At 45.0% G+C, this 18,622-nt stretch overlaps 1 protein-coding gene across 2 annotated transcripts in view; it reads right to left on the reverse strand.

Moving 5' to 3' along the window:
- The window catches only part of ZNF277 (zinc finger protein 277), a 733,870-nt gene that overhangs the window by 626,660 nt on the left and 88,588 nt on the right, over window positions 1-18,622 (reverse strand). Inside the window, exon 3 of one of the 2 annotated variants that reach the window (XM_085653186.1) lies at window positions 11,397-11,477. The exons of the other annotated variant lie outside the window; for it this stretch is intronic. Coding sequence (XP_085509312.1) covers window positions 11,397-11,477 — 81 coding nt within the window. The remainder of the gene's footprint in view (window positions 1-11,396; window positions 11,478-18,622) is intronic. 2 annotated transcript variants of the gene reach the window in all.

Here is an 18,622-nt window from a genome sequence, read left to right on the forward strand (position 1 = left end):
TCGAAGGCCTCCAAAGGACGTTGCTGTGGGATGGGCGGCCGCGAATAGCTATTTCAAAGTTGACGCTCCCATGGTACGATGGGGGCATTGCGCTCCCAGACATCCGACGGTACTATTGGGCCACGCAGTTGAGCGCGATCAACCATGGGTTTTACGGCCCTGCCCTTAGCCCTGGGTATGCCATGGATAGGTGGCTGCTGCGCGGAGGCAACTACTACAGGGCGTTGTATTCGCGGTCCCTGGACTCGTCCCTCACGGGGCCCACAGGTGTGGCGGTGCGCGTATGGAAGATGGCGACCGACTCGCTGGGCTGGAAGGATAGGCTCACCCTCGCTACCCCATTGTTTGAATCGGAACGGTTGGGAAGACTCTGGCACACGAAGGGCTTTGATAAGTGGGACCTGATAGGTATATCCAAGGTGGGAGATGTGCTGCATAAGGGGAGGGTAAAGTCCTTCGAGGAGTTGCAGACTGAGTTTGAGCTAGGGCCTTCAGAGTATTTTAGGTATATCCAGCTGCGTCACGCCCTCCGATCAGTCCTGGTGGAGGGTGAGAAGGTGCCGGAGTCCTCTCCCCTTGAGGACCGAGTCCTTGATGGTCATATGCCCGAGAGCACGATTTCGCTCATATATAAGAAGTTGATAAACGTCCGGGCAGACTTGCTATTGGGGCTGAGAGAACAGTGGACCAGGGATGGCCTCGAGTTGGATAATGAGGACTGGCAGTCAGCGGTCTCTTCGCCTAAGGAGGTTGCGATCCCGTCGCGTCTGAGGCTGGTGCAGCTTAAAATACTGCACCGGGTGTATGTTACGGGGCCAAGGCTGGTCCACATGGGATTCTCGGAGGACGGCCTGTGCAGAAGGGGATGTGGTATGGTGGGTACTTTCCTGCACATCATCTGGGAATGTGGTGTCATTGTGGAGTTCTGGAGGAGAGTCCATGCAGTTATGGGGGAGGTGACGGGCATTGTGGTACAGCCGGAGGCGCGGTGCTGCCTCCTGAACGTCTGGGGCCCCACTGATCTCGATGAGGCGCAGACCCAATGGGTGACTCTGGGTAACATGGTAGCTAAAAGGGATATCGCGCGATTATGGGGCTCCTCAGGAACCCCTACACTGACCGCGTGGAAGGAGAACATGGATTGGAGCATGTTTAGGGAGAAGACGGTCTACTGCTCTAGAGGTCGCCCCCGGAAGTGGCATGCCATCTGGGGGCGGTGGAACCAATACAGGGGGGGAATATGTCTTGCCCCGGACCTGGAACCTCCCGAGGAACAGCTTTCCCCCTGACCTACCTTCCAGCACAGTTTGGTTTTGGTAACCGTTCTGGGCCTCTGCTGTTCCCCTTCTTCCTCCGCACACAGTCTTATACTTAGTAGATGAGTGGGGTCCTGCCTCCCCTGGGGGCTTTCGCCATGGGATTTCAATGTTTCTGCCTTGCTGGGGTTTGTTGTGTGTTTTTTCTGTGTTTATTTAAAATTGGACCTTTGCATTACTCATCGTACTGTATCTGGGACACATTACTGTATCTAACTTGCAATGCTGCCGAACCCTCGGGCTGTCGGCTGAATAGCTGTGTCCTGAATTTCGAAATAAAGGTTTTCAAAAAAAAAAAAAAAAAAAAAAAAAAAAGTATCTAAAATATAGATTTGCCAAAAATAATTCTATTCTTCCCAAATAAGGAAAATTTAGACATTTAATCTGGATTCACTAATACCCAAAATTAACGTTAACTACTTTTCAGGTCTAGCTTGACAGTGCAGATATCCCTAGACATTATGTTATCAACAGAAAAAAGGCATTCAGGAACACTACTGAGAAAAGGACCTTCCCTCAGCCCACATATTGATTAGTTTGAGCAAAGGATTTTATTGGGCAGGAGCTGTGTACTTTCGCTCAAAAAGAGGTTTTGCATTGCACTTTTTGCCACGAGGGAAAGCTTATGCTCAATACAGCTGAGCTGAAATGATCATGGTACCAGTTCAATGATCTAATATACAGGCCTGATCTGTTTAGTATAAATTTATATACACAGAGGAGCTTCCATTTGTCCCGCTTCTACCACTCATCTGTTCAAGTGTCATTGTCGCTCTGATTCCATCATGACAGAATACAGGATAGGAGCCCACTTTAGCTATTGGCTCCATTGCCTTATGAGTGACAGCATTTTGCCTGATCACATTTGCTCCTCTGCCTGAAAATGAGTGTGCTTCATCTCCACAGCTGGTGAGCCAGTCCATTAGTTTTCCATTTTCTTTTTTATAGGTTCCTATAAATTTCTTTAATCTGTTTACATTGTTAGATAATGTGGAAATGTACCTTTTTGGGGGTACACTGGTGCAGGGTCACACTCTTGCCCACGGGTCCAGAGACCAACAAAATAGAGATCGGCACTGAAGTTGAAATAAATAATACGTTTATTAATCACTCATGAGTGGGACCACATCCATACAACACTCAAGTGCTGCAAGGAGGTAGTACACTGTATTCACAAACTGTGCCCCTTTTATACTGGTTTTCTGCAGTGTAAGCATGGGAACAGAAATAGGAAGAACAAGTTTTAGAAATAGTTATCAGCAAACAAGGGCAGATTAATAACCACTTGGTCAGCAAAGTGGGAGGGGGAGCAGAAATGCTTATGGCAGCAGTAAATGGTCGACAGTTAACATCTATTACCAGGTGCACTGGTAGCTACAAACCCCCAGCACGTACATTGCTATTAGGTGAGTCATGAAGTCAACTAAAATAGATTACACAAGCAGAGTGAAAAGACTAGCAGCAGAGGACGGAAGAATTACGAAGGAAACAAAATGAACACCACAGCCAAAATGGCTATAGCTTATGCTAAGTAAAATATTACACATTTCACCAATCAGATCACAGCTCCCCAGACATTGCTAAAGAGCCCCTTGCTTACTGTTCATTTTCTCTACAATGCATTGCATCTATTGTGGCCGTTACTTTGAAATCAAGACAGCATTTGGAATAGTATTGTCCATATTGTACATCATTCTACAATGACCAATTTATTACTTCGAAACCCGATAACTATGTTGGTACTGTATAACAATTGTATACTAGGAAAATATCATTGCAGGATTGTGGCCCACTGCTATGTTTAATTTAATTTATATTGCATCCATACCCCTTAGGCAGTGGCATGTTTTCATTTCTCTACTTGTATTCTTCTTATTTATCTTGCATTGGTAGAAAATCGTCTAACAGCCTTTCAATCAAGAGTGAAGACCACCATAGACACGTTGGAACCCCTGAAATTGACTCCCGCAGTCCCTAAACGCCATCAGTCCCCATGGTACACTCCTGGGGGCATATGTATGAAACTCCCGTTTTGCGAATCGCAATTTGCGATATTTTGCGATTAGCAAATTGAGATTCGCAAATGTTTTGCGATTTCTTAATAATCGCAAAATATTCTCAGAAACCTCATTTGCGATTTCTTAATTGCGAAATTCGCAAATTAAGAAATCGCAAAAACTGGGAATCTGCAATACAGGTGCAGCCTGATGACATCACAATTAGGAAACTGGAGTGATTTCCTGCACCTGCTCACCTGAGCCACACCCAGAGGCTGCTTGGAGAGTGTGAGGAGGCATCCCAGGAGAGAGCAAACAGCAATGGAGTCCAACAAACAAGAGGAGGGCAAGGATGCAGAGAAAAGGAAGAGGAAACACAAGTTTTCAGAAAAGGAGCAGGAGGTCCTCATTGAGGAGATGGTGTGCAGCCATGAGCTCCTTTTTGGCAAGAAGGCACTGCGTGTCCCAGAGGCAAGGAAACGCAAAATCTGGCTGGACATCCAAAATAAGGTTAATGCAGTGGGAGTGACCAATCGCACCATCGAAGAATTGCGCAAGCGATGGTATGATATGCGCCAGAGGTCGAAGGAGAGGGTGGCAGCCAGACTAAAGGACGCAAACCAGACTGGGGGAGGACCATCCACAGCAGCACAGCCGACACCCCACGAGGAGCTTGTGGAGTCTACTCTCCTGCCTGAGAGCGTCGGTGGTGTGGCTGACATTGACAGCTCCGACCCTGCATCCAGCAGCCAAGGTAAGATGCATGCAAAATCAATCTGCACTGATCCCCATCCCATGCACACTTCCCCAAATGCGCTAAATATCCACACAAAATGTCATTCCAGTCCAAGTCTTACAGCACACCCAGCAATACATCATGGGACTTGTAGTACTATGTCTGACAGTGTGTCCATGAGACAAAGGAAATCTAATGGAACATGTGGGTTGGGGATAAGTGAATGATACAGTGTCAGAGGTTAGCCGATACAAACTGTAGGAACTTTATTGATTGCTAATTGCAGACAAAGACACAAACTCATGTAGTCCCCTTTACATCCACAGCACAATCCAGGGCTCGTGAAGACAGTGCAGAGGGAGAGGAGCCTGCACATCCTGAGGACTCCAGTGACGAGACAGAGCTCATACCAATCCAGCGCAGGAAGCGCACACATGTGCCCCCACTGCCTCCATTTGAGGATGAAATATCGGCCACAGGGGAGGACAGTGACAGGAGAGAGGGGAGTCAGGGTGTGTCATACATGCCCATTCAGGACACACCAAGGCCAAGGATTCCACCACAGGACACACGCAGGTCAAGGCCCAGGAGCAGCACTGCCACTGAAGCCGAAGAAACCGTTTTTTCTGGCCTGGAACACAGCATGCTGCAGGAACAGCGCCTGCAAAGTAAATCACTCAGGTCAATAAATAGGCAGCTGTGCCGTATCCACAAGGATCAGAAAAACATGGGAGAGGGCATCATGGCCATGGCAGGTGCCATCCGTGACCTATGTGACACTCTGAGGCACAACCAAGCCGCCAGTGAGAGGGCTGGCCGACATGCCAATGCACGCCTTCACAACTATACCAAGGCCGTGAACCGCCTCTGCACCACCACCAGCACTCTCACACGCAGAAGCGTCACAATGCAGGTGGAAATGGCGCACTGCTGCCAGGACATAGCCAGAGGACTAGCACAGGTCACCAGTGCTGTGGAGCAGCTGCAGGCGGCCAACGCAGGTGGCAGCGCTCTCATGGCCTCTGGCGAGAGTGAAGAAACCTCCAGTAGGAGCAGCATCACTCCTACATTGCCTGGAGAAAGACGGCGCAGTACCAGACAGGGAGCAAGACCCAGGAACACCATGGAGGGCACTCATCCTGGACGCAAAACACCACCAATGCGTCACCAAAGGAGGTGAACTGTCTGGTGACTATTAATCCTAAAAGGGTGAAGTAACCCAACTATGCAGATTGCACAGTTACTTGTGCCTTACCTGCACTGTGTGCATAACGTGTGCTGGTTACAACTTCACTCTTAATGACTGTGAAGTGTGAATAAACACTGCACACATTATCAAGCTTTTTTGTCTCATGTCATCATTGCTCACCTAGAAGTAGTTTTGTGTGATCTCTGTCCATCTCTGGCGTCCAGCAGCTGCCCCGACTCCTGACGCAGGTCTGGCAGGGGGAGCAGGGCGATCGTCATCCGATGTGTCTGTATCGGTCACATCAATTTTGGTGCCTTTCCTCATTGCCATGTTATGTAGCATTGCACAGCTTGCCACGATTTTACAGCAGGTCTCAGGGCTGTATTGCAGTGCGCCTCCACTTTTATGCAGGCACCGGAAGCGGCTCTTCAGGATTCCAAAGGTGCGCTCAATTACGCAGCGTGTAGATATGTGTGCCCTATTGTATCTCCTCTCACTTGCTTTAGCTGGATCCAGATACGGGGTCAGGATGAAGTCCCGTACTGCATAGGCACTGTCACCTGCAGGGATAGACACAATCGGTAAGTCAATGTCCCCACCCTCCAGTATTGTGGTGGATGTATGGATGTGTGCCAGGTATTTACCTAGCAGGTATCCCTCCCCAAACTCTCCAGCACTCAGACGTCTTTGTATTCCTCTGTGTCTAAAGATGAAAGAGTCATGTGTACTGCCGGGGTATTTGGGTACAATGTCAGTGATGATATACTTCGCATTTCACACAATCTGTATATTGAGGGAATGGTAGCATTTACGGTTTCTGTAAACATATTCAGTTGCTGATGGGGATGTGATGGCAACATGGGTCCCATCGATGCAGCCAATGACGTGTGGGAAACGTGCAATCTGGTAGAAGTACAGTTTTGTTTGCTGTAATGCCTGTTGGGTGTTTGGGAAGTATATGTGATGTGGGAGCCTCTGTAACATTGCATCTAGAAAGGCATGGAAAAAGCGCGAAAGTGCACTCTGTGACACCCCACCAACCTCCGCTATTACCCGTTGAAAACTCCCTGACTCCAGGAGGTGCAGGGAGCACAGGACCTGCACATGTGTGGGAATTTTTTGTGTCCTGCGTGTAGGGTGTTCCAAGTAGGGTTTCAGCTCCTCAATCAGGTCCATTATGGTCTGTGGGTGCAGTCTGTACTGGTCATAGATGTCTTCTTCAGTGTGCTAGAACAGAGTGATGCGCAGCCTGAGTATACATTCCTGTCGCCTTCTCCTCTGTGCAAGAGCCCGAATACGCAGCCTCCTGGCTATCACAAACAGTGCTGCCATTGTGGTTGTTTCTGTTGCATTGTGGGGTTGTTTAAGTACCTAGCAGCAGTTTACCACCTGCATGCAATTGGTGTTAATAGCGATTTCTTATTTAGCGAATTTCGTAAAATCGCAATTAGCGAGGTTTTCATAATTTGCGATATCCTCATTGCGATTTTCGCAATTTAAGAATATCGCAAAATAAGTCATCGCAAATTTATTCGCAATTTTTGTGTTTCGCAGCATTAGAAATCGCTAATTTAGCGATTTCTTATTTTTGACTAGGAATGTGTGTCATACATATGAAATAGCAAAATTTTAGTCGCAAACGCTGTTTTTTGCGATTCGCAGCCTTTGTGACTAAATTTTGCTTTCATACATATGCCCCCTAATCTCCAAACTGAAAAAAGTCAGAGCAAGAAATTAGAGAGACAGTGACGACGCACTCACGACCCCCAAGACAGAGAACGATTTAAATACGCCCAGACCAAATACCACAGCAGTTTGAAAATCGCGCGCAAAATATATATAACAAAGCAACTGGATCAGGCAGATAATACCCCCAAAGCTTTATTCCAGGTCCTCAAAACATTTACTAATCCTAAAGCGTGCAACTCGGAAGAGGCGCCATCTCAGACGCTCTGCGACAACATAGCAGAATACCTCACATTAAAAATAGAAAATATTTACAAGTTAACGGTGAACAAAGGCTCTAGCTTAAGACACATATCGGACACCCCCCCCACTATCTCAGCTTGTTATAATAAACTTGAAGAAATCCCCACACTTTCTGTAGGGGAAACTGAATCTTTATTAAAAACAACCAAATCTGGCTCCCCCCTAAACCAGATTCCCACCAAGATCTCAGGCTCGCTAGCCAATCAGCTCGCTACTCCCATTTGTTCCATTTTAAATAGCTCCTTAAAAGAAGGCAAGCTCCCCAACGAATGGAAAGCAGCACAGATCTTCCCCATTAGGAAATATGCCAAACTGCCCGCAGACGTCATCACTAATTATCGCCCCATCTCACTACTCTCTCTACATAGCAAACGACTAGAGAAGCACGTAAATAAACACCTGTCCAAATACATAGAATCCTCAAACTGCCTAGACCACTCACAGTCAGGATTCCTAACCAGACACAGCACAGAATCGACACATGTGATAGTCACAGACAATATCCGGATGCTTGCAGACAATGGCCAAGCAGTACTTCTTATACTGCTGGACTTGTCTGCAGCTTTTGACACCATCTCACACAAGAGATTGCTGGACAGACTCAGGGCTCTAGGGATCCAGGGGAAGGCTCTAAAATGGTTAACAGATTTTCTGGCAGAGAGAACTCATCCATTAACCTTGGTCCTTTCAGATCACAAACCACAAATGTTTCTAAGGGTGCACCACAGGGCTCATGTTTGAGCCCTACCTTATTAAACATTTATGTCACACCACTTGCATCTCTCCTAAGAAACCTAGGGTTCATACCTATTTCCTATGCCGATGACACAACTGCTTCTCTCTTTTGACAAGAATAACACAAGTATTCAGGACACCTCCTCTGAGGGCATGAAAACCATCACTGATTGGATGAGTAACAACTTCCTTCAGTTAAACGCGGAGAAAACCGAGATTATGTTATTCAAAGAAGCAATCACTAGGTGGTCACCTAACTGGTGGCCAGGAGAGCTAGGCCCGGCCCCATCCCCAAAACAAGTGGTTAAGAACTGAGGGGTCCAAATAGACCAGAAGCTGATCCTGGAAGAGCATGCTAAATCAGGACCATGTACTCAGCCTTCTGCGCAAAGTTTTCCCCCTACTCCCACTATCTACACGCATAACCCTGATACAAGCACTGGTCTTAAGCCGTCTGGACTACTGCAATGCTCTGTTCATTTCAGCCAAGGAATCTTCCTTAAACAGACTACAGGTAGTCCACAACACGGCAGTCCGCTTAGTGACTAATGCCACCCCCAGTACAGCCTCACTTCCCCTATTCAGGAAATTGCACTGGCTACCCATTCGCAAAAGAATAAATTCAAGATCTGCTGCATGGTGTTCAAAGCTCTGAACAATATGGGACCAAGATACATGTCAGATAAGTTGGTCAGATATACTCCTTCTAGGACCCTCCGCTCAGGGTCAAAAGATCTCCTCCACATTCCTCGGATAAAACATGCAAGACTTGGGGGTAAATCTTTTTCATATCTGGCTCCACCTATATGGAACCAACTGCCCATCCACTTACGTCTCTGCATCAACTACCTATCCTTCAGGAAGCTGCTGAAAACCTCATTGTTCTGATCTTCCCCTTTTGGTTGCCTCTGGATGTTGCAGCGCGGATGTACCCCGGTTGGGGTGATTCATGCGCTCTATAAATGATATAACTAAATAAATAAATAAATATATCTTCATTGAGATTTTGTTTGTGTGCATGGTACAGATCAAGAACTTGTGTTCTTAAAAAATAACGTCAACTGTTATACTGCTAACAGCCCCCTACGATCCTCTTCTGCCAAATCTGTGATATTGCCTAGATTCAAACGTGTGGCTTGGGGTGGCCGCAGCCTTGTACTGGGAACTTCTAAAGCCTGGAATGAGCTTCCTCTGCACCCTAAAACTACTTCTAATCTCGTGAATTTCAGGAACACCCTCAAGACTTGGTTATTCAATTCTTTATAAAAAAATACTCCTCCCTGACTCTTCATGTTGCATTAGTAGCCAGCACCAAGACACCCTCGGGTATTCGAGCGCTTAATAAAACTACTCAACATAACATATACGTACTATTGTGTCTGGGTAAGTGGGAAAAAGCAGGGATGAGTCACTGGGTTGATGAACGAATGCACAAGCACAAGGATGAGTGTTACAGTGCACTAATGAGGACTTACTGAGTGTCTAAACCCACCAGTGAATGAAGAGGCACCTTTAGTTATAAACCCATGCTTTTTACATATATGACTGGAAAAAGGATAATAATTTATGAAAAAAGGTTATAATTGCTACTTTCAGACCCATTTTATAATTTTATATGTGATTCATAAATATCCACCCACAGGTTTATTTGCCTGCATGAGTGTGTATTAATTAATAGTGTGCAAAATGTGTAATGGAAGGAGGCTTAATTATGCGTTATCAAAGTAAAGTTAAGCAAATTTCAGCATAATTATGCAATATGTGTCACACACTCACAATTGCCTGTATGGTCCAATTGGGTAAAAATTAAACTTGAAAATGTAATTTCAAGTTAATGTCCAGCCACTTGAGTTCAAAACACTGCCGCTTGTGCTTGGATTTGTAGTTTTGAACTAAAGAATTACCCAAACGGTCCGCCCTACCTGAACATTTGTTGACTGCTCGTGTTAAAAATTTCCCAGAACAGTACATCTTGCGTTACAATTTTGCCACGAACAGGAGTCCCAATATGTGAAATGGCGTAAAGGCACAATCTCTGTAATTTTGTATATAAACCGTTATGTAAAATTATAACAATCATGGCACTTATGCCAGCATAATTAAAACCTCCCAGATCTAATATTTATTAATTTTGTTCAAACTCACAAAATGGTTTAAAAGAATAATCCGGGAAACAGTCATCACTTTCTAGATGTACTGATGGAAAAGTTTAGGGAATTTCCAATGACACAAGTGTCAACAAAGCCATATGCACAGTTGAACATATTGTAAAATAGCACATGCAGAAATTCCTTAGTCTTAGTGAAACCTCACCTATACATTATTTCCCTTTACAGAGAACATATCATTCTCTTTGGATAAACTCCTTCAACTACACCACTATGAATTTTGAGGGTGTTCTATGCCCATTCCCAAATTGGAAAATGTTTGAGTATTGCCAAAGACAGGAGTAAATATCCAGTTGTTGCTGGACGGGAAATGGCTGTGAGGAAGTTTGTAAAGACCCTCCAACTTCCAAGGTTGTGAGTGTAATAAAACTTTTCAGAGAGTTCTTGCTCCGGAATGTCCAATCCTGCCCCAGAAGAAGGTTAATCTATGCGTAACATTACCTCACAACGTTATACATGATGCAACCCCATTAGGAGTACACATTCATGTTTTGTGAATTACACATGTGAATTTGTACTCTGTAGAGTGGCCCAAAGAGAATTAAAAAATTCAACAAGTACAAGAAATGCTCAGCCACTCCCCCTCACCCCTCTGCCACCTGCCTCAAAACGACAGGAAAAATAAAACTATAGTAAACATGCTCTATTACTGTTTTATTTTTCCTTTTCTGCCGAGTCTTTGGGGGTTGGGACATGGAGGTCAACAGGCGCAGGAGGAGTGGTAGTGCACTGTGATCAGTGCGCATGACGGTTTGGCCAGTTGTCCCAGGCTGGCCAAATCACCATACGTACTAAAGCAGTCTCCACCCCAAGCTGCATTGCCGGTTTGGAGAGAGCAGGCACAGGCTCCCAGTCTCCCTGGTAGAGCAAATCCAGAACGCTCTGGCCAATCCTGACACTGCCATCATGACATGAAAGCAGCGTCAGGATTGGTGCAATGAAGCCTGTGCCTGTGAGGTAAGAAGCAGAAGAGCGAGAAGTGGCAGGCAGCAAGAATGTTTTTTTTCCCCAATTACTTTTTTTTATTTTGCCCCTCCTCTCCCTGAGCCCTTCCCACTCACTGACCCCTTCCCATACTCCAACCCCTCACACTCCACAACATGAGCCGCTACTGGAAATGCTTATTTATGACTCCTCTGTCTTGCAAAGTCATGCGGCTGTCACCATTAACTTAAAGTAGGCATTGTCTAATTCCCTGCAATGCATTTTCGGATCCATGTATTTGGTTGAGGCAATCCATCTGACAAAATAGGTATGCTTTATTACCATAAGTGGTGTGGGCGCTATATCTTAGATAATCGATAATCTGCATGATAGAAGCGTCCATCGCACGGTCAAAGACTTGTCCTAAAGAATAGAGAAAGCATTGTGTAACTAGGGATAGGATGCAAAACGGCATTACAAAATACAGTCAATAATAAAGACTGATTTAAAAAGGGAGTTTGAGATCAGTACATTTGGAAACCATGAAGGTTTATTAAAATATTAAAGTACAATACAGAAGACACAAAACATAGTCAGGTTTAAACATTTCTCATAAGACATAGAAATCAATTGCCATAAAGGCTCTTTAACATTTAAGATAGATGCAGCAATGAGAAAAAAAATGTGCAAAATAGACAAAGTCCGGAATATGCAGCAATTCAATTAGATACAAAAACAGACAGCATCCTTAATACAAACCCGAAAGGATCCCACTTAATGTTTCAAAATGTGTGGGTCTAGGTTGTGGCTTTCTCTCACACGTCACATATCTCAGGTAGTCAAGCTTTCCGACACTAAAGGTATCCTCTAAAGGAAATGGCAAGTTCTTCCAATGTGATCTCACACCAGTCTCTTAACCATACACACATATGAAAACCCATGTCCTCCATCATTTCGAATGCCGGGTAGTCCTCATGAGGAATCTTCTCTCCTTTCCTAACAGAACTTTAGGTTTATACAATTTAAAAACATTTCTCCCAATCTTTATTTAAACAAAGGATAATTAGCTAATCACAGTGCAGCTATGGCAAAGGTCAAACAATAACAGTACGACCTACAACAATCTACCAATGACAGCGTGACTTGGGGTGACGTCTCACCAATCGCTGCACGGCTCTCCAGATACAATTAGCCAATTGTAATGAGTCTTCTTTGTGAACAAAATCAAGAGAATACCTCCAGCCACAACAAACTACATATTCAAACAGAATCAATCTTGCCTGATTAGGCAAAAAAAAGTGAAAAATAAAGAAATCTAAAGTCAACCTCGCTAAATAAAGAAGAACCAGTACCAGTGGCGCATTCAATCACACTGAGGCAGATTTTTGACCGGTAGTAGTCCACTTAATAATAACAGCGTATCTACTCCGGAGCACCAACAAATAAACAAACTCCAATCTAATGTTAGTTGGAACACACTCAGCTCAAAGATTCTTCTTAATTAAGAAGTCCCTGTGTATATGGCGCCTCTCAAAACACACAACGACTTGTTCAGGCCTCGAAAAATTATAAAAATGTTACTAGACCTGAAGGTCTAGTGACTTAAATAATCTACTCTACCTATTTGTAATGCTCTTGACCCATAAACAGGCTTCAAATTATGTGATCGGGGGCAAATATTTTAATTCATTGAGTCGCCATTTTCTTCATTATCACGTATAAGACCATCTTCAAATGTGCAAGTTCAGCATGTCTGGTGTACAAAAAACTCTTTAGTTTGATTTAATAGACAAAACATTTTTTCCATACATAATACAAATCTAGCCACATATAGGATACAAATGACCCCTGCTTTGCCTCTTAGTTCATGAACAGCATTTTCATCAGGGCAGGAATGTTTCTCACATCATGTTTAAAAACTATCACCTTTCATAAATACAAAACTAAAGCGGTAACACTCATTTGTAATCAGCAGATTTTACATTGAAATGGCCACCAACATTCCCCCTGACATGCAGCTTTACTAATAAAACTAGATAGTGTACAAACAATAATGTTTGGAAATAGATTTTCTGCAAATATGTGTCATTTTCACATGACCAAGTAAAGTGCTCTGGCTTATTTTGCTCCTATTTAACTTTGTGCTTGCATCACACTTCTTAATTACAAACAAATGTGCTTTTATAATTCCGGATATAGTTTGAAATACTTGCAATATTAATTTGGGGGCTATTTATAGAAATGTTATGTGTTAGAGAAAAATAACTGACATCTTCAGACAGCTCACTTGACAAAAACCTCTAAATCTAGTAAGAGAGAAAAATAAACCTAATTTTCCAATCAACAATTAGTTAAAAGACCAACTGACATTTGGCCTCTTTTCTTGAAGAGACAGCAAATGTGTCAAGATAAAAACAAGATTTAACAGCATCTTTATTGCTCATTGACTTTATGAATGAACAGAACACATGTTTCTTTCCAGCCTAGGTTTACATGCCAGATGGAACTGAATGGTGCAAAAATTGCCCACCTGAGAACATTTTACTTGCAATTGCGAGTAGATTGTTCGAGGCCTGCTAAGTTAAACAATATACCTTGAGATGATTGATCACAACAAATAGGATTACCTTAACCAACAAATAAACAAAAATCAAATATTTTATTCCATGCAAAAACAAACTGAGCCTCGTCAGTCCGAGAAATTCAATAACAAACATTGTCGTCTAACTCAAAAATGACAAATTCATCATGATCCCAGTAATAAAACCATGCAAAGAATAGCAAATCGAGAGCCATAACCAAAAATCTCACATACATTGTAATTTGGATCTACACACATATTCAAACTCTCAAACTACAAACTCCACACTACAATACAAAAGTGCCACATTTATTCTATGTCAGGCCCGGAGGCTCGGATTATGCTTTAATTCTCTCCATTTTATTGCTCTGCAGCCTTAACAGTAACACAAAGACTACAAATACCATGAGTCTTTTCACAACAAAAATAACCATAGAGACAGCCCAATATAAACAGCATCAAGCAACAGCACTTCCTCTTTCTTCGCTGCTCCCCGCCAGATAAGTGATTTTCCTTGATACTGTTTGTGTGGGACTGGATATTGAGGGTGTTGTTCCAGTTCATACACTTGCGTGGTTTTCATTTGGTTATTGTGTGTTTGATATGGGTTGTGCTAACCTTTTGGCCTGCGAGGCCTCACTGTCAGCTGCAGTGTTTAGGCGCGGCCTATGGGGATGTTCCGAGTCCTTGCGACTGGGTTTCCGGCATTTTATGTCCGTGGCTTTCCGATGCGCACTCTTGCCATTTCCTTTGTGCCTGCACATAGAAGTGAGTCACACGCTTTGCCAACCCAGGGGCTCTACCTCGAGGTGTCGCAGGGCCGCTCCTCACAATGGGGGGCGCGACGTGAGCGCACGCAAGCCGAGAGCGGAGGAGAGCCTCCCTGCATTGTTTGAATTCCTCAGCTCAGGCGGCGGGCGCGTGTGTCAGTTTCCTGTTTGCTGTCAGTTTCCTTACGCCTCTGCAGTTCTTATATCCCGGTTTTGTGCTCCAGCAGTGCGGTTCTGCTTCTAATTGATAAGCCTTGGCTCAGTCATCTAGCATAGCGACCTTGTCCCTGGTGAAATTAAATAATTTCAGTATTTCTGCTGATTCCATTGGCCACTTTTTGCTTTAGATCTTATCAATGTTGAGTGAATGTGTTGCCTGGGAGCCTGAAGAGGAGGATCAACCTCTTCTCCCCATTCATTTGGGGTTGGTAGATGCCATTTAAAGGTCAGTGTGCTCACCCCTTGAACCCCTGAGCCGCTGTTATCATTGAGCTTATGGTGCGGCGTCTGGTGGCTCCTCCTCGGTGGGCAATTGGTCTGGGACCTCGCCTCCCAATGTAATTGAGCCCGCTAAAGGGAAAGGCAAGGCCAAAGCCCAGGCTAAGCTTTTGAAGGGCCCTGCCTCTTCTGACGCCTTTAAGAGGCTGAGCCAGGCCTTCCTGAAGAGGCGCATGGATAGCCAAGAGGATTCCCAGCTGGAGGGGACCCTGATGATAATTCCTGATCACACGCTGGGGCAGATGGTGATGCCGGAGAGTCAGACGAGGAGCCGGGTCTGAGCAGACCCTGGTGCCCAGAAGGAGGCGCTAAGAAACCACGGTTGGTGGTACCTCATACACAGGACTCGGTGGATATCTTGGGTTTGCTTAACTCGGAAGACGTTTACCACCCCGCTCTGCGGACTGGATACTGGCGCCACTAGTAGCATCATGTGTGGCTAGACGGATACAAAAGCCTATGGACCAAGAAGTCCGGGGCCAGCTAAAAGGGGAGGGTACCCGGCAGTACCTGCTGAATAAGGTGGCATGTACCCCTGAAACTGATGCCAAGATGGCCACCTTCGTTGGAAAATTCATTAGAGACCCTAAAAAAGGGTTGGACCGCTCCTGGCGTTCCTGCCAGGATAAGGTTTTGGACATCCTGGGTCGACTTACTAAAATCATGGACATGGCGGAGGATGCCAAAGAGACTGACCACATGATAGATCCCGAAATACTCTCTGGCTGGGCGCAGAGAGTGCTTTGTTTTCTTGGCAACGCCAACTGTGCGTTATCGACGGAGCACAGACGCTCTCTACTCATTAAGATCAAACCGAGACTGGGCAAGTTGGCTTCTACTCAGGCCGGAGACGTGGCAAATGGGTGTCTCTTCGGAGAGCCTTTTATTAAGGAACTGTCCGGATTTGTTAACACCTTTTCTTCGTTGGATAAAGACCAACAATCTATGAAGAAAGTGTTCACCCAACAGATTTTTGGAGGGACTGGAAAAGGTAGAGGGCGCCCCTCCGGTTGTTCTTATAACAACCCCCACAGGCTCCAGACTAAAAGCTCCATGCAGTGGCAAGACCAGACGAAGTTTGGAGGGTTCTACCATTCCAGAGGACGCAACAAAGGACGTGGGGGGGAGAGGCAACTCCGAGGAGCTAACAACGCACCTGGTGGAACCTCCGGTAAAGCCTATCCCTTTTTTCCTGCCAAAGGTGGGGGGAAGGTTGTAATGGTTTCGCCACAGCTGGGCAGCAATTACAGGGGACGCATGGATGTTGCAAACGGTGGGAGGTTTCCACATTGAGTTTCATGGCGTTCCCCAGCAACTTTCTCATCCCAGGCCATTAACTTTTTCCTACGAGGCTGCCCGGGTGGTAGACGCAGAGGTTCGGAAACTCCTAAACAAAAAGGCCATTGTACGGTTCTCCCTACACCCCGAGGGGTTCTTGGCCAATATCTTCCTGGTCGAAAAGAAAAGCAAAGGCTTCAGACCGGTGATCAATCTCTGAGAATTCAATCAATGGGTGGTGTACCGCCATTTTAAGATGAAGGGCATCCATCTTCTCAGAGATGTGTTGCTCCCAAATGACTGGCTCGTTCGTCTCGACTTGAAACGCTTACCTTACCATACCTATTTTTCTGCCCCACAGACATTTTCTTCAATTCCAGTGGGACAGCCTCATCTACAAGTTTACGTGTCTGCCATTCGGACTATCATCAGCTCCTTGGTGCTTCACCAAGGTGCGGAGACCGGCCATGGAATGGCTTGAGGAGTTTGTCTCATCGTTTACCTGGACGACATACTTTTGATGCACCAGGTGAAACACACTCTGATATCGCAACTCCGAATGGCTCAGAATCTCTTACAGAGCCTGGGGTTCATCAAGCACAGCAGCTATATAGCTTAGACCGCAGGGAGTTTTTCAAATACCTTCAAATAAGATCAGCTTTGTTAAAAAAACAGGGAGGGGATATCAACTATCGGAGAGTAGAAATCATGGAAATCTTAAGAGATAAGAAGGGCTGCTCAATATCCCAGGTATATGGGGAACTGACCAGGCACAAGGAGGACGATAGTGCAAAGGTTATAGAAAAATGGAATATAAAATTGAATTTATCTGGGAATGAGGTTGAAAAAGCTTTCAAGTTATTAAATTCAGTGTTAAGAGTAGCCACCCTACAAGTCCAGCAATACAAGACCATGTTCGAGCTCTATTACACCCCACATAGAATTGCTCAATGGGGTGGAACGACGGGAGTGGTTTGCCCAAGATGTCAGGCAACACAGGCAGATACTATACATATGTTTGCTGCATGCCCCGCCTTGGATTTGTTTAAGAACTCAATAGAGCAATTTTTGGATAGAGCACTAGGGATCAAAATTACTATAACTAGCGAAGTCATGGTTCTGGGGGTAACTAGGGATGGAGTAGAAATACCCCAATTTGAGTTTATATATATAGCGATGATTCTGAGTCGACTTTGTGTCGCAACAATGTGGAAAGATCCAAATCCGCCAACGTTCCAACAATGGCTATCACGATTATTAGCGGTATATGCATTAGAAAAAGCCTTGTACGATAAAAAAGGATGGAAGACAAGACAAATGGGGAATCGGATATGGGCCCCTATTGCCAACTGGAAAGAGAGGCTTGAAAAAGATTAAAATATTGGCACTCTCCGTTTTTGATTGGGGGCAATCGGCTAGCCCTCCATACTTTCTTTCTTGTCATGTTTTGTTTTTCTTACTTTTAATTTTTTGTGTTTTTATTTTCTTCTTTTTGACGAAACTGCATAATGAAATGTATCATTAAATAAATATAATTCTTGATGATGATGAATAAAAAAAAAAAAAAAAAAAAAAGAGCCTGGGGTTCATCTTGAACAATCAGAAATCCAGCCCAACAGATATCTTTTTTGGCCTTCGAGGTCGATACGGTTCAGCAGTGTCTCAGATTACCCCAGCAGAAAATGCGTTTGATCCGCAGGGAATTGCGCCGGACTCTAGCGAGAGAGAAATTCTCATTGCATCTAGTTCGGATTGTCAGCCTTCTCTCTTCTTCAATACAAGCGATCTTCCCGCGCCCGTTGTACTATCGGGCACTTCAACGCTTGAAGACGCAACACCCGCATTGAGGCCCCTCTTATTCGCATGAGAACTCTCTCTCGCAAGAGACGCGTGCTGAACCACTTTGGTGGCTTGAACATATGCAGGCCTAGAATGGAAGGGTCATTTTCGGATCAGCCCCCTACTTGGTGATCACCGTCTTGGATGGGGCGCCCGTTGTGGAGACGTTACTACAGGCAGGCACTGGTCCGAGCGAGAGCAACCACTACACATCAATTGCCTAGAGCTCCTAGCCAGCTCCTTCGCTATCCGCATTCTAGCGGCCAACAAAGTCTCTTGCGCCATCTTACTAAAGATGGACAATATCTCGGCAGTGAGATATATCAATCTCCTAGGGGGCACTCGTTCCAAACTTTTGGCAGATTTGGCCAAAGAATTCTGGGAGCACTGCCTGACTGTCGGTCACTGCGGAATATCTCCCGGGTGCTCTCAGACGGTGGATTGGTTTTCCAGACATCTCCAGGAATACAGTGCTTGAAAGCTAGACCCGTCCCTCTTCCGGAGGCTGTCGTCTCAGTGGGGTCCATGTCAAGTGGACCTCTTTGCGTTTCATCTCAACTTCCAGATTCCCTGGTTCTTCAGCTGGTGTCCGGATCCCCTCA

This window comes from Triturus cristatus, chromosome 4_1 (assembly GCF_964204655.1).
Source record: "Triturus cristatus chromosome 4_1, aTriCri1.1, whole genome shotgun sequence".
Classification (NCBI taxonomy): Eukaryota; Metazoa; Chordata; class Amphibia; order Caudata; family Salamandridae; genus Triturus; species Triturus cristatus.